General features: G+C 40.2%; 1 protein-coding gene across 1 annotated transcript in view; it reads right to left on the bottom strand.

The window, feature by feature from the left end:
- Window positions 1–9,230, bottom strand: part of LPL (lipoprotein lipase) — a 35,486-nt gene extending 26,256 nt beyond the window's left edge. The window contains exon 1 of the mRNA XM_036751182.1: window positions 8,969–9,230. Within this exon, the coding sequence (XP_036607077.1) occupies window positions 8,969–9,062 (94 nt within the window). The 5' untranslated portion in view covers window positions 9,063–9,230. The remainder of the gene's footprint in view (window positions 1–8,968) is intronic.
- Between the last annotated feature and the right edge of the window lie 12,607 nt (window positions 9,231–21,837).

The following is a 21,837-nucleotide window of genomic DNA, read 5'->3' on the forward strand; positions in this document are numbered from 1 at the left end:
GTTTTTGCCTTCTGCCCTATTCCTGCTTCCTTCCATTAAAGGCTCTAATTATGGGGAGGATAAATGCATTTTATCCTTACTCCTAGTCTTCCCTTACCTGCCCTAGTCCTCCTCCATCTCCCCTTTCCCCCTTCCTAAAGGATAGGATATGGAGAGTCAGAAAAATCAGGAAGGCCAAGGCTTCCCCAAAGACCATAGGGGTGCTAATAGCCAACTCCTAAAAGCTTCTAATTCTTTGTTGTTTAAACTCTGAGCTCAGTCTGTATTTGTTCTGTATTTGTTTTGTTAATTGTCTGTTAATTGTCCGTGTGAGAGCATGTGCTCTATGTCTATACCATGTAAAATCTGAAACACAGGTAGCCAGAGAATTCTAAGGCTGCAGTTATGGAAACAGAGACTCTTTTTTAAAAAATGTCAGGTCTGACCAACTGGACTTGAAGAAAAAATAGAGCTGAAACATTTTAGCAGATTCTGGGATTGATTATTCATTAAAAGTTTGGAAACTGGTTAGTTGGATTTTGGGAGAGAACTCCTGAGACTGCGAAATCACTCCAGGAGCACACTTGCTGAAACACCTCCTCCCAATGCTGATCACTTATCATTCCCACTCCCTCCCCAGAGTTAAGAAGGAATCTTTTCCCTTAGATTTAAGTGCAAAAAGTTTTTAAGGAGTGAGCAAAAGGTGAAATTTACTTGAGTTACAATCATTGAGATCTTTCACCATTGTTGCCCTGTCTCTGACCGAGCCAGGGCTGCAGTAAAAGTTAGAGCAGCTAAAACAAACTCCTTTCATCCCAGATCAGGTTAGGAGAAGAGAATGCAGGAGAACTGTAGGGAAAACTTAAATCACCCTTCCCCACGTGGCAAAAGGAGGAGAAGGGCAGAAATTCACAGACTGACAGTATCATGACAGTCCTGTGCTCCTGGGTACGTTTGTAGCCTATCCTTTTTTGGCAAAGCTTGGAAATGTCACCCAGGTCCTATGCATTCTGCCCACTCTGTCCCCAGCTGCTGCAAACTGCCCTAGGCTCAGTAACTTCTGCAGTTGTGGGGGAAGGGCGAGGTAGATGGATTTGGACTTTCTGCTTCCCAGAATTGTCACCACTGGGATACTAGCTTCTGCTCTAGGTAACTTCACACTTCTTTGTTCCAGTTGCAAAACTGTATTTTAATCTCTGTTTGACCTGTTTCCTGATTTGTAAAGGGAAAATAATAATGATAGTTGTTATGGGATCAAAATGATAATGATTGTAAAATGCTTAACATAAAGTCTGGTATACGTTACACACAACATTATTATCTCTCTCTGATTTAATGTAATTGTTAACTTTTGAAGTGGTTTTTAAATACCAGAAGTAATAAGCTGAATAATTTCTATATGTGGTAATCTGGAAATGCAATTGATATCATCTGAAAACTATTGTTTCTGTATTTCTAAAATTCTCTTAGATAGTGAAATTTGAGAAGACCATTGTGTGGTAAGAAGTGATGTTATAGCAATTTTAATGAGATTTTGATACATGTGAATTGGGTTTTTAAAGGGATGTAAAAAAATTGACAATTTGGAGCTATTATATTTGGTTATAACAAGAAATAATTAATGATACTGATATTTAACCATGAGAATAGACTTTCCATGTGAAAAAGTTTTCTGTTATGAGAATATATCTGGTGATTTAAAGTTATAGTTTCAAATGATGATATGAAAGATTCTCTGTGCAAGAAGATTTAGAAATGCATTCACCTAAACTGATAAATGGGTTGTTTGAAGTTTTAAAATGCATAATTATGTTAGGGCATTATTACATTTCTAAATTGTGTAATTTGGCAAACAGATGTATCAGCAATATTGAAGAAAAATGTGATTTTATAAATAATAATCTTTTACAATGCTAAGAGTATTGGGCCTTAGAAATTAAAATGTTACCACTAGTGATTATAAATCCAGATTTGATTTGCTCATCCAACTAAGTTATAGTCTGTTTTAAGTTTTAAATACATGATAATTGCTTGCGGTGTACTTAGATTTCTAAATTTGTTATATTATGCAATTTGGTTAAGATTGCATTATGTATATTGATAGAGGAAAAACAGTTTCTCTTATAATCCAGATGTTATTAGATTAATAACTGTGCCTAATTAAGAAATTGAGGTTGTTAACTTAAACAAGGACTTTTGGAACCACCTAGCTATGAATTCTTATCCATTTTGTGTAAAGTTTCTGTGTAGAGGAATTCCTATGGAGAAAGTTTTTAAGGTCCTGGTAAACTTTGTTATTGTGATAAGGTTAATTTAATTGGGTATGTAATTTATAGAAACTAAGTGTCCTCCACATTACAACACCTTTTTGACTAAGGAACTTTGTAATATCTAGGAATTCTGTGCAATATTTGAGAATGAGGACATTTGGCACCAACTTAGTTAATGTTAATGTTTAAGGATTAATTTGCTTTAAGGAAAAAGAAGGAGATGTCTATCATTTTAAAACTTTCTAAATAATTTTCTTCAGAAAAGTTTAGTGAGTATTCCTTTTAACATCAGGATAAATTTTAAACTGCTTTTAAGGAAGGGAAATAATTCTAGAAATGTTTTGAAAAATGTTTTTGTGATTTTAAGCAAGAGTTAGAGCTTATCAATGTGTATAAGATTTGATTCCTAAAGTGTTCCTTTCCTCTAGAATTAGTAAACAGGGGACATAAATCCATCAACCTGTGAGGTTGGTCATTAACCTCTTTGCTTTGTTTAAGCTGGAATGGATTCCAGTATAGACAGTTATGTCAGTAAAAAGTGTTAACTTATGAGTTGTCTTGTCTTATGGTTGAAATGTAAAGGAAGACTGAATAATGGGTTTGAAAGATTTGGAAAGGTAAATAAAGGTTTGATTGGAAATATGAAAGGCAGATAAGAAGGTTTGGGGACAAAGGGAAGTTAGCTAAGCCTCTCCTGTCCCAAGAGAATACTAGTTTCAGATGGTTTGAGTAAGTTCAGAAAGAGTGTGAGAAAGTATTTTAGAAAACAGAAAAGTTATGAAGCTTGATTTGATTATTAGCTCAATGAAATTTGGGACAGTCCTATCTGAAGGATATTTATTTGCTATTTAAGATTTTATGGGACTACAATTTAATATTGTTTTAAGCTCTGATTACAGGGATGGGTCATATGAAGCCAGTAGTAGAATGGCAGGTATTACAGGCTGAGAACTTTAAAGGCGGATGTCTGTGCCTGGTAAAAAGTTTTGAAGATGACCTTGGACACAGCCTAGGTAGGATCTTCCTGACTCTATTTCCCAATTCTGCTATTTCCTTTCTGAAAAGGAAAATCCCCACCTACTACTCCTAAGCCGTGCTTTCAGCACCTAGTGACTATATGATTGGCTATCAGGTATGATTCATGCCTGGAATCAAACAGAGCTAAGGAAGTTCTTTCCTTCCGTTAAGATATATGACATTGTCCCTCTTTATTTCATAGCAAATTTATATTATCAAGAAGTTTTGTAAGCACAATGCTAAATCTATTAGGTAATAGATGGATATTGGAATATCTCTGAGTTATTATAACGGGATGCAGGAATGAATAGCTTACAATTTTAACCTGTGTTCATGGCCAAATAAAAATTAAAATAATCCAGAAATAACATCCTCCAAAAGGAGGAAATGATTAGACAAAGTAATAAGATAAAGATGTAATGTGATAAAACATCTAATAAAAAAAAAGGGGATAGCAAATTTTGAGAAAAAGACATAGGATCAGATTGATTACCCCAAGAATTATATACAGATGTGTATGATTGGCTCCAAAATTTATCAATCATGGAAATTCAAGCTAATAAGTGTGTGTTGGTAATAAGATCTTAAATTAGGATTTTCGCACAAGAAAATTGTATAAGATATTATTACAAGTGAAATTATATCTTCTTTATTAAGGTGTCTGTCTGCTGATTTTAAAAGGAAGATGAATTCGATTTATGGTTGGACCTTCATATTTTAAAGGATTCTTATACCAGGTACAAAATTTAGGTAAGGATAGAAACAGCGGATGATATATAAACTGAAATACTCTGAAGTTTCAAAAAACAAAGGAGATCTAAATTTAAGTGATTGTACTAAGTTATATTAAGTAAGAATTATCTGAGATTTCTAGATCTGAACCAGAGAAGCAGAACTCTCTTTTACTATCTAGGGACCAGATAACTACAAAAAAAAAAGGTGCTGCTTTAAATGGACATTGGGAATATGTAACTGGGATTTAAAGTTACTTTATATACAAATTATGCAATTAATTGCTGCAATTAAATCAGAAACATTTTAAGCTTTGTTAAGAATGGCTTGTGGGTTATTTTGTAAATGCCATCAAAGAGACATGGTATGACTAAAGTTTATGATATTATATGTACTGTGTTACTGGGATACAAGGAAGTTTATGATGTTAGTCAACATTGTTAATAATGATTGCATTATCTTGTATGGTTCATGTTTAAGTTTTCTTGGTTATCTAATATGTAAATGTAAAACATGTGACATGCAAATTTCCCCCTCTCAATACCAGTCTATTGTGAGCCATCTAAGTGGTTTGGTCTGTACCTGACTCAATGTAATTGTGCAGTTTTGTGAATTATGAGAAAAATTTTATTGTAATTGTTTAAACTCAGCCCTGTGTGGCTGGGATACTGAACCATTTATTGTATTTGTTTGAACTTAGCCCTGTGTGGCTGGGACCTATGTTGTGCTGTTTTTCTCTCAGTTATCAAATCATATATGTTCTGGGAGCTCCTGTTAGGTCTGACTACTTCTATAGCTGCCAATTTGTGGATATGGACTCCTTGATCCTTCTGTCACATATGAGGACTACCCCTGCTCCCAAGTGGACATCTAAACCCATAGGACACCTTGCCCTCCAGTTTCAATGGAGCCTGAAGGGGAAAGCATCAGACGCAGGCAACTCTCCCAAGAGCCAGGACCAGAACCTGAACGAAGAACTGCTCTTTCCCTTTCTGAGTCCCTTGCGTTCCCAAGACTATTTGCCTATGTCTTTAGTATCTTTAGCCATTATGCTCCTACCCTGATCCCCCTTGCAACTTGCTCCCTCTGCTTGTTTACAATTAGTTTACAATTACTGCCCATCTCTGGGGATGTCCACCCACAGAAAGAAAAAAACCTGAATCCACCTAGATAAGGATTTTTTAGAACTTTACCCCTGAGGAAGATAGGGTTTTTTCCATACCTTAATTGGTCTTCAGATAAAGTTTTCAGCTTACCTTTGACCAAAAGGAGGAAATGTGGAACATTTTATGCCATTCTATATCATCTTTGTGATTTCAATCAAGGGCCAGGGCCTGAATTAATGATCAGCTGGAGCTGGGCTTCTTTGTTCTCTCAAGTTTACTCAGACAATATCTTTTCTCTGTCAACAAGGCCAGATATGGCTGACCTAAGAACAGTCTTTCCCCTGTTGACCATTAGGGGATGAGACCCTAATCCTGAGAGACTACCTCACTTCATATTCTATACGTATATACTTCAACTGACCCTTGTCAACACTCTTATCTTACTGTATTTACAAACCTATTCCATTAAGGAAAATCCTCTTCTTGTATCATGGTTAAACATACATGGGAGTCATAAAAGTGAGGTAACACAGGCTTGCTGGGTCTGCTAAAATAACATATATAAGTTTTCTCATTTCTTTGTTGAGACAGCCAGAGCTTATGCTCTGACTCCTTGTACGTACAAGTAAGCTAGCTTAGCTATGCTTTAAGGGAAAATAATAAACATGGATTTTTCTATCACCTAGCTTGTTTGCCTCCTTCAACCAACTTTCAGGTTTAACAATAGTCAATTTTATTTCATGTAAGAAAGGAATATACAGGACTGTGAGTAAAGGGAAGGGGTAAATTTCCCCCTCTACCCCATTCCAGTCTCTTCCCCTTCTACTCCTCTCCTTTTCAATAAAACTATCAAATTTAATTATATTTCCTCTGCCTGGGCCTCAGTTTCTTCAACTGTCAAATGCAGAGTTAAGCTTGATGATCTCTAAAGTTCTTTAGAACCTTAAGATTCTATCATCTATTATCTAATTAATCATTTGTCCAACTATATAGCAAGCAAGAGAGGCAGCCTAGAGCAGTGAGTGGATGGGCCAGTCGCACAGTCAGGAAGATCCAGGTTAAGACCTGTCTCTGACAAATACCAGTTCTGTGGCTTATGGTAAAAATCCATCAACATCACAGTGCCCCAGGCAACTGTCTAAAATGGAAGTTTTTAATTTGAGATCTGGGAACTTACTTAAAAAATTTTAAAACTATTTCGACATAATTCTTTCGTAATCATCTATATTTTATTTTAGGCATTTACAAACATTCTAAGAAGGGGGCTGAAGGCTTCACCAGACTGTATGATACACATACAGAAGATTAAGAAGGATCTCTGCTGCCAGACAAGAAGTTAAAGATGAGGTGGTGGTCTACCTTGGTTGAAGAAGTTTCCATACTGGGAGCTTCTTGAACCAAAGAAGTCACAGTTCTCCTCCCCCTCCCCCCCCCCCCCCAAATGTAACAAGGGGACATCAGAAGTAAGTAAATACTTGCAGAAAACTCCCCTCCTAATTGGTACAACCTAGATTCTCTGACTACAAATCCCGAGGTCATGCTAAAAGACATAGTGGCTAAGGTGTTGCAGTAGACAGAGCATTGGACTTGGAATCAGGAGGACTCATCTTACATGAGTTCGAGTCCAGCCTCGGAAATTTAATAGCTGTGTGACCCTGGGCAAGACACTTAACCCCGTTTGACTCGGTTCCTCCTCTGTAAAACGAGTTAGAGAAGGAAATGGCAAAACCACTCCCAGTCTTTGCCAAGAAAACCCCATAAAAATGGTGTCATGAAGAGTCCCACTGGACTGAAACCACTGAACAACGAAGGTAGATCAAACCATTATTAAGTACTGGCTCTCGGTCCCCTTTGCAAGTGACTGTTAATTAGATCTATGCACTGAGTGTGGCAGGTGAGGCTAACGTAGCTACTCTGGGGCTGGGGGACAGAGCCTGGGGGGAGTGCTGTCACCTCCTCTGGAACAGCCCCTGCAGCCTTTCTCGGTCCCGTACGAATTTGAATTCATAAAAGAAACACCTTGATATCTTAAATGATTGTTAACACTTTACACATTGAAAGCATTAATGGCCCTTTCAGCAACCTCCTAACCAATTCCTCATTTTACCGAGTATCCCCTGGAGCAGTCAAGAACTTACCAAAGTATTATGATCTTTTAAACCTAACAGTAAAGTTAACAGCTAAAACGGCTGTGAGTTTTAGTACACACACACTTTCCGAATGTATATGGGGGAGGAACCTTGTCATTTTACCAAAGTTCTTATTTTTTGTAGAATTCGAATTCAACCCTGTTTGCATCCAGTACCTTTTCTAGCGTTTTTCACGAGTCAGACATGGGGCTCGAGATCTTTCGCTTACTGTATTACTTTTTGAACGGAGCCAATCACAAAATAAGTTTCTAGCCCTGTTTCTGTCTCTGTTTTTCTCTCTTTCATACATACACATAGACACACAGGGAGAGACACACCACATTCTAAGGCCAGACTAGCTGAACTGGATGTCAGAACTCTTAATTGCAGCACGTGGTCTCGCAGAGAGGGGTGGGAGGGGGCAGTATAAGAAGTAAGGGATTAGGAAGCCTGATTTCCCACCTCCCCACCCCCCTTTTTTTCTTTTCCAGAATAACGCCTCAATTACCCGGGTTGTGTAACTCTCTTGCGGGCAAAGCCTTGAACCTGGAAGAAACACTCCCTGCTTCTATTCAGTTAAAAGACAGACGCTTAGTGTCTTGCCCCAGACAACTCTAAACGTGCCATCCCGTCGCTCTCTAGAAAGAGCAAAAAGCGCTCCGACTTGGCCGCGTCCACACCCGAACTCTGAAACCACTCTCGTGGACCGAAGAGCAAATAGGAGCCCACTTGGCACGCGGCCCATAGCCCACCGGGGTAGCTTCCTGAGCAGAGCTAGCAGGTACCTCGGCTTTGGAAGTCTGGCCGCCCGGAAACCTCTACATCCCTAAGTTGCGGCGGCAGGGCACCCCTGTGATCGTGCTTTTCCTAGCCTGCTGTTAAGTTCTCCTAACAGCATCGTAAGAGTTTGGGTTTGGGGAAACCTCCAGGAAAACTCCCCGTGCACTATCTCTATCTGCAACCCGAAGCTAGTGTAGGATTTCCTGCACATTCTTCCCTTCCCCCCAGTCCACATGGAGTTGGGAGAGCGCGCGAGTGCCAGCTTCTCCTAGAAATGCAGGCATCCTTCCCTGATTCGCCGCGCAGAAACTCCTCATTTTTTTCCCCGCCCCTCGGCTCCTCTGGGAAGACTGCCCTTCCCTCTTGCCCCGAGGCCCGAGCTGAGCTGTGCCGAACTGAGCAGCAGTCGCCAGCCACAACTAGGGTCACCTTGGCGGGCGTTCCTCTCATTCTTGCGCTCCCGGGGCTGTGGGGTTATCGCCGGTCACCACCATCCGGGGCCCTTCCCCTCCCACGTCCCGCCCCTCACACTCCCCCAGACCATCACTGGCCGGAGCTCATTCCGAGCCGCTGCTGTGCAACGCGGCCAAGGCGGCTGACCCTTAAGCACCAGGAGCTGCAGAAGCCGGGGTGCGCCGGCCGCCCAGGAAACCCGGAGCGACGGTGATAAGAGCAAAACATCTCCACCGAGTCTAGTCCCTCAACTGCCAGAGAAAAAAACTGTGCACTTCCCCCCACCCAGCCCCCGCCGGCTCCAGGCGCCCGTCTCCCCGAGGGGCTGCTAGTCAGTGCCCCAGCAAGTCCTGTTCTGTCCCATGCTCCCTTCCCCGTTTCCTTGGTGTGCATCAGGCTCTGTCTTCCATCCTCCTCCTGTCTCTCACTCCCGCAGCCCGGCAAAGTTGCAGGAGAAGCTGGGTCTGCCCGGCAAGGGGCCGGGACTGGAGATGAAACTTACTGTTTGAGGCAGCAGCGGCCACCCCTCCGCTGGACATGGCCAGACTCTGGAACCACAAACCCAGGACGACCAGGAGCAGCGCTTTGCCCTCCATCTCTGCACGCTTCCCTCTCAGCTGGCGCTGGACTGCACAGGCTGGGCTGGGGGAGGGCTGGGGAAGCCTCAGTGCTGGGCAGAGCAAAGTTGCCCTTTAAAGTGGGGAAGGGCTCCCGAGTCAGGAGTCTGACACTATTGCTACTCCGGGGCTTCTTATGTGACTGGAAATATGCAAATAAACCTCATCACCTATTGGCTATAAAATCATAAGTTGGGGGGAGGGCCCTAAATTCACTTCCAAATATTTGAGTAAACTGTAATACGAATCAACCCTGCCAGCCAGAAGAGGGGGAAAGGGCAGGAAGCGAAATTTGTTTTCTGTGAGCATTTGCCCCTTGCTTTTCCTCAGGTGGCCGATTCCCTAGGGCATTACATAATTACTAGTAAAAGTTTTTTACTAGTAATACTAGTAAAAGAGGAATAAATATATATATAATGAATTGGGTTGGTAAGGTTTTTTTTTTTTAATCGTTGTTGTTGCTGAAGATTATACTGTTAAGCTGTGGTAAATCAGAGGCTTTGTCCTGAGCAGAAGGAACCTTTGGCCAATTCTCAACTTTTTAACATTCATTCTACCTCCTCCCCCCACCCCAATTCTCTGGGATTGAGAGGTGATTGTGAAGTGGGAATAAGGTGGCTAGCAAGATGCATTTAGGCATGTTAATGAGAAGGGAGCATCCAACTCTTGCTTTGCAATCCCGACAGAACCTCATTTCTGTTTTTCTTTTGTCCTCTTAAAATACTGGGCCATCAGAGTACCCCTCAAGGCACCCAAGAATGAGACCAAATTCTCAAAAGACTGAATGTAGATATCACATAACTCCAATTCACAGAATTTGCCGATGAAAAGAACCTTAAAGATCATTCTGTACAAACTCCTCATTTTATAAATGAGGAAACCTAGGTACAGAGATGAGCTCTGATTTGCCCCAGGTCACATACAGAGAAAATAGCAGTCCGGGTTTGAACCCAGGCCCTTTGACTTTTTCCAGTGTTTTCTCCACTGAATCACACCATTTGCTGTTAAAATTTAGAAGAATAAACCTATCCTGGATTTAATATTTTGCCAAATTTTTTTCCAAAGAGCTCAAAGTGATTTAAATTTTCTTATTGTTTTCTTAATCTTAAAAGATTTTGGTGAATTTAAAAATTTTGAGGGTAATAATACCAACTTAGACAAGAAAAAAGCACTAATTCCTCTTCCCATGGAGAAACTGGCCCGTGATCTGAAACTTTTCAATCCCCATAACCCAGCCATCTGTTTGCTAGAACCTCTGACTCTTGACCAGAACTCCTTCATTCTTTATACAAATGCTACTGTTTGCATTTGTCAGTTACCAAAATGAAAAGCCCTTTCTAAAAAGTGTATACTGTACTTTTGAAAAAGTTCGTACTGCTAGTTGTTATTTGTGCACTGATAATATTTAAATATCAGCCTTTCTTTAGATTTTCTAAATATGAATATCAAGCATAAATTATTTTTAGCTAAAACTACATAATTTGATGTATACAATTCATGTATTGGACATGAATCTTGAAATGTATCCAGCAGCAAATATCTCACTACAAAATTCCAATTGCAATCTCAATGGGGGCGGGGGGGGGGAGGGTGAAGGTGAGGAGGGAAGGAATCAGAGATCAAGGAGATTGCCTGAGATTGGCAAAAGTTAGCTTTAATGTTTAATTTTTTATTTCTTAGTAAAACAGGAATAATGTATTTATTGTCTCAAATGAGATATTTGTAAAGTGTTCTACTAGCCTTATAGCCCCTCTAAATGCCAGCTATCATTATGACATAAAAATAGTACTAAAACTCATTATTACTAAATTTTAAAAGTATAAACAGTTCTGTAATGGCGCTTGATTTGCTAATTTTGTGTGTTGGTTACTTGGACTAATTCTTCCTGGAAGAACAAACTCACGGCAGCTTCTATGTGCTTGAGCTTAAAACTAAAGGAAAAAGAACATGATTAAAGTCCTCTTCTCCAGGACCTAAGTAATTGACAGGTGGGTGTGGAGGCTAACGCTCCTCTCCAATTGGCTGTTCTCCCTATGATCATCAGGTGCCTAAACACGAATGCCTTGGCTCACACGATAGCCAAGCTATTCTTGCAGTGGGTTAAAGATGGGTCTGTCCCAAGCTTTTGCAAGGTTATTTGGAGGATGACGGCAAGAGAGGTTTGGCTTTTTGTAAAAAGGCATTTCGTTGGCAGTAATGTCCTCTTCCAAGTGAAAGACACCCTCAGGCCAGAGGCCTGGGCTTTTATGATGTCTTAATATTATCCTGGAGTTAGTCCTGCTTTCTCATAGGACAGAATAAAATAAAATTTACATGCTCTATGAAATATATCAATGACTTTTAGGACTTTAACTGTGGAGAAGTTTTTTATGACCCATAGTATCATTAAAAAACCAAGTAAGTGTCTTCCTTGAGAAGAGAACAGGGTGTATCGCATATTAATCATTTTTTGTCATTGCATTTGCAAACTGGAGGAAGATAAGTAGGTCCCCAAATGTGTGTTTTCTTCATATAGATATATTTTAGGGGTAAGAGGCAACAGTATTGTAATGTACTTCAGGCTAGATCTAACCCCACTCAGGTGTCTAGCAAGTCCTCAGAGTTTGTGGTGGTATAGTCTGTACTGACTTGGCTGGAGCCCTGCACTGGCTACATTTTTTCCACTGTTAGGGACCAGTTACTAACAGCTCAGTGTCATTTACCCATTGACAATCAATTAGACTTTACAAAGGGCTATTTACTTCTAAGGTACAGCAAACAAAATATAAACATTTTCCCCAATACCCGGGGGACACATTCTCCTCTACACAACTGGGATCAGTAACTTTGCTCAGTTCCTACATAGCATTGCTCCCACTAAGTTCGTGTCCAAAGGTGGCAGCCCTGCTAGATGAGTCCTACTTTCAACTACTACAGGGTTTGAATCCTGAGGGTTACTCCTTGCTCCACTGGCTATGAAACCCACACTCTGGAATGCCAGGATAGCAGAGCATCCTTTTGACCTTTCAAAACTCATGGGGTCAAGTCTCTGATCTCCTTCACCTATAATAGAAAAGAGCAAATGCAGAGGCCAAGGACCAAGGCCATCTCAAGCTTTAGAGGGGGTCAAGATCCCAGAACTTTCTTATCAGTCTCCAAAAGTGAAGGCTAAAAAATGACAACAATAATAATTCACATTTATATAGCACCTAGCGCCAAGAAGGACCAAGCATTTCTTACAAATCATCACAACAACCCTGGGAGGAAAGTGCTGACATGATCCCTATTTTTACAGATGAGGAAACTGAGGCAAAGAGCGCTTAAGTCATTTTCCTAAGGTCATACAGCTAGTAAGTGAACATAGGTCTTCCTAACACCAGGCCCAACTCTCTATTCATTATGCCACCTACCTAGACCAAGTCTAACAGGCCTATCAGAAAGCCTCGAATCAGAGAGTTTCTTCTTCACTATGTTTAGCTATCTGGGACTGCTTACAGAATATCCATGAATCCTACACAGTTTGTGCAAGGTACATCATCAAGGCTTTCCTGAAAGCAAGGTCCCGAGCATCCTCCACTTAGACAGAGATACCCTCTAAGGCACTCTGTTCACATGCCTGACCTGTCTTATACTATCATACAATTTCAAAATAAAAAATGTAATAAAAAGAATTTTAAAAATTGATCTCAAAGTTTCAAAAGATTGAGAGATAGAAAAAAAAACTTTCTAGATGATAAATTTAGAGGGATAAAGGTCCATAGAGTTCACCTAGTTCAAAGTCTTTAATTTAAAAATGAGGAAACAAACCTCAGAGAGGTTAAGTGATTTTCCCAAGGTTACACAGGTAAGGGACATATGGGGTGTTCAGAGAGGACTAGCACCTCTGGTGTGAGGGGCTTGCTGAGCCCTTTTCGGGGCTACTCATTCACCTTTGGTGTCTACTTGATTCACCCAACTCTCATCTGTGCTTCCAAAAGGCTGTAGTGTGCATGGCCACCACATCCAGGTAAAACTGTCTCTGCAGATGGGGCTAAACTAGGTCAAGGGTAACTGACAGGCCTCAAACCTTCAGTAAGTTAAGGGAATGTCTACCCCAAGCCTATGAAGACTTTCCCTAAGGAATGGGCAGATGAAAACAATCTGTTCTAATAGCCACAAAGGCGGCTGAAGCAGGCACTGTGGAGCGCTTAGACCTTGATCAGACATCAAAGACGCCACGGTCATCCACTGCATTCCAAGCCATCACCAGTCATCCCAACTTTTGTCTTGCCACTGAACTTAGATGACCCTGGAAGAGAGAGTGAGACTGATGACTTTGTGTAACTCTGCCTCACTTAAATCCAATTCACTAGAGAGTCAAGACATCACCCTGTGATATCATTGGTCCTCTTCAAAAATGAGGGAAGAAAAACACCACCACGTGGGCAATAAATGGCAGTGCAAGTATCTGAACTCCAAGGCCCCTGACTCTGGTTCCATTACCCAACATCGTCCTAGTCTATTAACGCATTCAGAAAGGAGTATCTTGAACTGTTTAATATTTAAGAGACAAGCTCTGTGGCACACAAACATCGAATTACTTACCCAGGGCCAAGATCAGAGCAAATACCAGAGGTCAGATTTTAATGTAGGACTTCCCGGCCCAAATTCAGAATGCTATCCCCTCTACCATAAGGCCTCAAAAAAAAATCTAGGCAGAGGTATAGATCTGTGGTTTCACTGGCATAGGGGATTGGCAAGTAAGAAAACTTCCTCAACCAAAGCAGATGAGCACCTTCTCTGCAATTTATCTTCTTCCAGAGTTGCCAAGAGATTGAGAGATTGTCACTCGCCCATGGTAACACAGCCTTCGTCAGAGGCAGGATTTAACCCTGGTCCTCCTGGCTCTGAGACCAGTTCTCTGTCTACTACAGCTTCTATTTACCACAATGGCTCTCTAAAAAATAGATAAACAAGTAAAAATGTCTAAAAATGAAATTATAAAGGAGAAAAGTAAAAAACTTTTTGAAGAAAAAATTTATTTAAAAAAATTTTATAAATGATAAAATATAGAAGATAGTTACTGGAAAAATATTTAAGTACCCCACTTTGCCCAGAAAATTTTAAAGACTGAGTAAGTGGCCATGCAAGTCAAACCTGAAGGTAGACAGTCATTTGAATAAGAGGCTAAGGGTCAGTAGGCTTGGGTTGCCCTCAGAATACCCTGCAATTAGACCCTGTCTGCTGGTGCATGAGATTGGAGCCACTGGGTTGGAATACTGATGAATGGATTTGGCTATTCATTCAGGTCTCCATGTTTCCGCAGTACGATGTAGCTACAGCAGCCAGGCCTGCCTGAAGAGTTTAGCATTCACAAAGGGCCGTTCTAGGGTAGTTCCAAGGAGCTGGGTTATGTGAAGATTTAACTGCAAGCATAAAATGGATGCACCAGCTTTGAATAGCAATGTCTGATCATCGTTATAAGTGACTAAGATGCAATGAGAGACTGCTTGGGTAAGCAAGCAGGGATGGATTTGGGGGAGGGGTGTTTCAAACAAATGGTGGGAGTGGGGGAGAATTTTAAGAATGTTATGTAGATAATCCAGACAAATTCTTAAGCTTTACTGAAATCTTGCTGAGGTTGGGAGCACTCAGGGGGGAAAACACCAACACTTTCTAAGCCAGTCATAAGACCCACAGCCTGAATAATGAAAGTAGTGTTTCAAAGGAGAAAAAATAAAGGAAAAACGATGAGAATGTTAAAAAATAAGTTGAAAGCAAATCACCAAGCTAGTTTATATAGCCACGATATAGGCTATATATTAATAGGCCTAATTAATGGGCCAGGATGTGAACAGAGAGATAAGCAGGGTCACTTAGAAAACACTTACATACATACAGCCACTTTGTGGGTGACTACATTCTATGGGGAGGGAGTAAGGGAAGGTTGCCTTGAGGTAGCTAGGTAGAGCATGGGCTAGAGGACTGGGACTGAATTTGGGACAAATCCAGCCTAAGATAGTAGCTGTGTGACCCTACCCAAGTTATTTAATCCCTCTCAGTCTCAGTTCATTTGTAAAAAGGGACTTATTATAGCATCTACTTCCCAGATCAAATGAGAATACTTCTAAAATTCTTAGCACAATGTTTGACACATAGCATCCACTTAATAAATGCTTGTTCTCTCTCCCCACCTCCAAAAGAACTTATAGTCACTTAGGGAGAGGTATACATTTCTATGGCTTTAGAGACCTATGATTTCATTTCATTGTTCTTTATAATCTAAAGAATCAATCCCTCCTGTTTAATTTAGAATCTTCAGGAGTTACTTGAAAGAATAAATGATTTCCCTGTGGTCAAGCAGAATTCAAACCCAGGTCTTAGTGATTAAAGTCCAATTGTTGTGTTCACTATTCCATATTACCTTTCAGAAATATATAGTATCCATAATATAAAACATCATATGTGTATGTATATATATATATTGTTTCTCTCTCTCTCTATATATATATATATACTCTACACACACACACACACACACGCACGCACACACACACACACACACACACACACACACATATATATATATATATATATATATATATATATATATATATATGTATATGCATATAGACAGCTAAGTGCTGCAGTGGATGGAGTGCTGGGACCAGAGCCAGGAAGACCTGAGTTCAAAACTGGCCTCAAATACATACTATCTGTGTGACCCTGGACAAGTCACTTAACCCTTTTTGCTTCAGTTTCTTCATCTGCAAAAGAAGCTAGAGAAGGAAATGGCAAACCACTGCAGTATCTTTGCCAAGAAAACCCCAGAAGGGGTCATAAAGAGTCAGACATGACTGAAATAGCTGAACAACCAAAAATGTATCTGGATAGAGATTTGTCTTTCGTACCTTACTAAAGCCAGAAAAATGACAAGTACATTTGTTGCACCTCTATCAGACTCTAATCCTTTTTAAGGACAAAGACTCTATCTTGTTGTTTCTTATTCTTCTTTGTAGCATCTCCTCACCACCACCGCTGACTCTTCCGAAGGCCAGCCAATGCCTTGAACTTCAGAGACTCTCCATACATGTTTGTTGAATAAATGCCTCCCACATTTAGATCAAAAGTGTCTTTTTTTCCTCTTTGTTAAGTATTGTAATGCAAGGAGAAAAGATGAGTCACTGTGATCTTGAAAGGTCTATCATAAAAATGCAAAAAAATCTTTATTGTGATGGCCTGTTTCTCTATCAGTAGTATTTTCAATAAAGGCCATTTGGCCTTTATTCTCCTAGCTACAGTTCAGGTGCCCCCTGCTGGCTTCATGGTGATACCGTAGCATCTCTAAAGAATTGTAGCTTCTTCAAGAGGCTCTCTCTAACTCCTGTATTGTTTGTTATTTAATTTTAAATGTACATCCCTTATCTCCCTGATTGAAATTTAAGCTTCTTGAGGGTAAAGGTGTTGCATTATACTTTTCTACCTGCACAGATAGAGCACAATGCAATGCAGGTAGCAATCAAAAGGAAATGAGGGTAAGAGATTTAGAGAAGGAACCTTAGAAGCCCAACCTTTCATTTCACACCTGAGCAGACAGAGCCCTAGAGATGCTGAGTGACTTGTCAGAGGTCACATAGGAGTAAGTGACAGTAAAAAAAGTAGTCTTTAAAATCAGGTAAATGAAGTTATATATATATAAACTTCTTTCCTGGCATTTTTGAAATATTCACTTTCCCCCCTTTTTAAGGGCAACGTAGATTCTATCTTAATCTATCTTAATACCTACTCAAATACTTTAGCCTGTGGGGAGGTGACCTTGGGTTCTTTAAGTTTCTGCTTGTAGAGCATAAGGTGTGGCAGGTCATCTCAAACTGGAATGGACATGATTATAGATAGGACAGCAGATGGACAGCAGTGAGGACCAGCAGGTTTTCTGAGCTTGAGTATGTCCCATCACACTCTTCCACCTCAGTTCTGCCAATCCCACACCCTCTCTTCTCCTTAAATCTTACCTTTCCATCTATGATCAGTCCTCGCAATGGCAGGGTATTGCTTCAGCTTTCATTATTGAATTATCTGGATATGTTGCCTTGAATGACAGGAGGATTTGATACATAGAGTTGTTACTTTTTTCTTTTCAATTAGAATTAACGTATAACTACAGCTAGTTGCCATCTTACTAGATTATTTTGGAATTCACAGGATCACCCCCCAGGAGGGCATATATTTTGTGGCATTCGTAGAGGGACCAACCACAGCAATGAAGCCTGGGAGATTTTGATTTCAGAAGCATTTAAGTAAGCAAAACTTCTTCAAACCCCAAATCAAGGAGACTCATAGCACAAAGGGCCTAGGGAGAGACTAAGATAGCTCTTTGAAGATAAACACCCTCTAATGAAAAAGTTCCTCCCAAAGGTCTGGATAGAGACTCTAGGCTTATACAATCCAGCCTAGACAGATCTCCTAGCTGGTGATAGTTGTGGTTCTCTTCAGCAGTTTTAAGCACGTCCCAGCAGAGGGAGTCAAGTGTAGAGAGAGAGGCCTGCTGAGCTCTAGCTTCACAAATTTTTGCCCTAGTGAGCAGAAGACCCTCTACTCTCCATCTCTGAGAGTATCCCAATCATTAGCACCATGTTCAGCTAGGGGGAATAAATTTTACTTGGTGGTGGTTGTTGTTTCTCCCCTCAGATATCAAGGAAGAATGTCCTCTGCTTAAGTGAACACTCTTCACCTGCTCAAAAGCTCTCAATTTTCCCCTAATTGTCTCTTTGAATCCCAAAAGATCTCTCTGTGACTCTGAGGAAGTCACTTAACTTTTTCTGTCTTCCTCAGTTTCTTCATTCAGAAAATGGGGATAATAGCAGCACCTATCTCTCAGGGTTGTTGTAAAGATAAAATGATACTCGGAAAGGCTTTTGTAAACTTTGAAGTACTATAAAGATAAATGCTATGTAGCTATTATTAAATGGGTGGCATTATCCAAATCATTCTAAGATTACCAGCCACACCTAAGTTGGAGGTGAGGGTGATGGGGAAAGGGGTTCATTTTTAGGTCTTCCATTATGCCTTCTCTTTTAGAGTAAGGATGGGGGTGGGCAAGGGTCCTAACCACCTAATATATATGTAAGGAAACTTTCTTAGGAAGAAAGCAAGGCAATTTTATGATATCCATTCATCTAGTGAATCATAGTGGAAAAGACAGGATTCATTCCACCCTTTCATTTACAGACAAGAAAGCTTAGAAAGAGACAGGTAAAGTAACATGGCCAATGACAACATCTAATCCCTATGCAAAAGGAGACAGGTAGATCTTACGTCTCCATCTATGACCAGCCCTTGCAATGACAGGATATTGCTTCAACTTTTATTACTGAATTATTTGAACATGTTGCCTTGAGTGATAGGAGGACTAGGTAGGCAGGGCTTTTTCCTTTCAGTTGGAATTAATGTATAACTAAAGTAACTTGTCATCTTACTAAATTATTTTGGAATTCAGGTTCACAGATTTAGGGCTGAAGGGACCAGAAATATCTTTTAATCTACCCTTGTGGTTGTACCAAGGAGGAAAGCCACCATCTCTTCCCTGTGTTGCCATCCCTTCCTCTGGCCCCTTTCTACCATTGAAACTTCACCATTGCATTGAATTCCCCTACAATTCCTGAGAATTCTTCATCACCCCTGCTGCAATTAGAATTCTGTTTTTGCTGTATTAATATATTCACGGCACCACTCAATATAAATACTGATGCTTTGTGCTCACTCAACACTCTCAAACCCCTCACAAGAAGCTGAGTCCTCTTGCTTCTGACAACCCCTCCCCAAAGACGCTTGCCAGTTCTGACATAGCTTTCTTCTCTTCCTCCAGCCCCAGGGCATGGCCTGACTGCTCCCTTGGCCTCTAGCCATTGCTGCCACACTAGGCCTCCAGCTGGTGTTAACTTCCTGGGACCAAGTTTCATTGGGGATTTAACACTAGCAGGAGGCTCCATGTGTTCCCACAGGCACTGTGTGGTAGGACACACAGGGAGTTTTAATATTGAGATGGTATTAGAACCATGAGCATGGAGAGTCTATTGGGATAGAATTAAGGGGGCCTCAGGATTTAATAAGTATCCAGAGGATTTTCAGTAAAAATATTCATAGGAGACAATAGATGAACAGTATATCAATTGTTTTTCCTGACTGTTCACAGAGAAGCTTAATCTTAACAAGCTTGAATTTAACAGGCCAATGAGTTGGACTTTGATTCTTGGCAAAAGTCTAGCATGCATTATTAAAAGGATGGTTAGTGAGGATGTCTAAAATCACAGGGTGATTACAATGAGACACTACGGTGGGCCATGCCTGACTAACCTTATTTCTCTTTTGAGAAAGTTACCGAACTGGTATATTAGGAGAAAGCCATAGGTATGGTTAACCTAGATTTTAGCAAAAAGCTTGATACAAATCTCTCATGCTAGTCTTGAGGAAAATATGAAGAGCTGTGAGCTAGAAAATAATGATTGTATAGCTTTAGAATTGCTCAAATGGCGGGACTAAAAGAATATTCGTTGAGAGTTTCCCACCCTAGATTGTAAGGTCCTTGAGGGCAGAACTATCTTTCACCTCTTTTGCATCCTCAGCCCTTAGCACAGTGCCTGACACATAGTAGATGCTTTTTAAAAATTATTATTTATTTATTCAATATTTTTAGTTTTCAGCATTGATTTCCACAAGAGTTTGAATTACAAATTTTCTCCCCATTTCTACCCTCCTCCCCCCCCCCACTCCAAGATGGCATATATTCTGATTGTCCTGTTCCCCAGTCGGCCCTCCCTTCTGTCACCCCACTCTGCCCCATCCCCTTTTCCCTTACTTTCTTGTAGGGCAAGATAGATTTCTATGTCCCATTGCCTGTATATCTTATTTCCTAGTTGCATGCAAAAACTGGTTTTTTTTTAAACATCTACTTTTAAAACTTTGAGTTCCAAATTCTCTCCCCACTTCCCTCTCCACCCACCCTCCCTAAGAAGGCAAGCAATTCAACATAGGCCACATATGTATCATTATGCAAAACCCTTCCACAATACTCATGTTGTAAAAGACTATATTTTGCTCCTTCCTATCCTATCCCTCTTTATTCAATTTTCTCCCTTGACCCTGTCCCTTTTCAAAAGTGTTTGCTATTGATTACCTCCTCCCCCTATCTTCCCTTCTTTTTTATCTCCTTCCTCCTTCTTTCCTGTGGGGTAAGATACCCAACTGAGTGTGTATGTTATTCCCTCTTCAGGTCAAATCTGATGAGAGCAAGATTCACTCATTCCCCCTCACCTGCCCCCTCTTCCCTTCCTACAGAACTGCTTTTTCTTGCCACTTTTATGTGAGATAATTTACCCCATTCTGTCTCTCCTTTTCTCTCTCTCTCAATATATTCCTCTCTCATCCCTTAATTTGATTTTATTTTTTTAGATATCAACCCTTCATATTCAACTCACCCTATGCCCTCTGTCTATATCTATATCTATCTATCTATCTATCTATCTATCTATATCTATATCTATGTATATGTGTGTATGTGTGTGTGTGTGTGTGTGTGTATTCCTTTCAGCTACCCTAATACTGAGGTCTCATGAATTATACACATCATCTTTCCATATAGGAAAGTAAACAAAACAGTTCAACTTTAGTAAGTCCCTAATGATTTCTCTTTCTTGTTTACCTTTTCACACTTCTCTTGATTCTTGTGTTTGAAAGTCAAATTTTCTATTCAGCTCTGGTCTTTTCACTGTGAAAGCTTGAAAATCCTCTATTTTGTTGAAAATCCTTATTTTGCCTTGGAGCATGATACTCAGTTTTTCTGGGTAGGTGATTCTTGGTTTTAATCCAAGCTCCATTGACCTCCAGAATATCATATTCCAAGCTCTTCAATCCCTTAATGTAGAAGCTGCTAGATCTTGTGTTATCCTGATTATGTTTCCACAATACTCAAATTGTTTCTTTCTGGCTGCTTGCAGTATTTTCTCCTTGATCTGGGAACTCTGGAATTTGGTGACAAAATTCCTAGGAGTTTTCTTTTTGGGATCTTTTTGAGGAGGCAATCTGTGGATTCTTTCAATTTCTATTTTGCCCTCTGGCTCTAGAATATCAGGGCAATCCTCTTTGATATTTCCTGAAAGATGATATCTAGGCTCTTTTTTTTGATCATGGCTTTCAGGTAGTCCAATAATTTTAAATTATCTCTCCTGGATCTATTTTCTAGATCAGTGGTTTTTCCAATGAGATATTTCACATTGTCTTCCACTTTTTCATTCCTTTGGTTCTGTTTTATACTATCTTGATTTCTCAGAAAATCACTAGCTTCCACTTGCTCCAATCTAATTTTTAAGGTAGTATTTTCTTTGGTGGTCTTTTGGACCTCCTTTTCCATTTGGCTAATTCTGCCTTTCAAGGTATTCTTCTCCTCATTGGCTTTTTGGAGCTCTTTTGCCATTTGAGTTTTAGTCTATTTTTTAAGGTGTTATTTTGTTCAGTATTTTTGGGGTCTCCTTTAGCAAGTCTTTGACTAGTTTTTCATGGTTTTCTCACATCACTCTGTATTAGGAGGGCAGAGTTTATAATCTCAAAGAGGATCATATATCTGTCTGAAAGGTTCGGAACTGCCGGATATAAGAAACTCTCAAAGTAGGAGGCAGAAGAATCAAAGCATATATTTAGGCTCCACAGTAATCAACACATGAACCAGCATCCCCATTTTGACATATTGATCAAAAGCTTCCAGGCCCAATAAGTATGCCTTACAAGAGTAACCAGGAGGCTA

This window comes from Trichosurus vulpecula, chromosome 3 (genome assembly GCF_011100635.1).
Source record: "Trichosurus vulpecula isolate mTriVul1 chromosome 3, mTriVul1.pri, whole genome shotgun sequence".
Lineage (NCBI taxonomy): Eukaryota > Metazoa > Chordata > Mammalia > Diprotodontia > Phalangeridae > Trichosurus > Trichosurus vulpecula.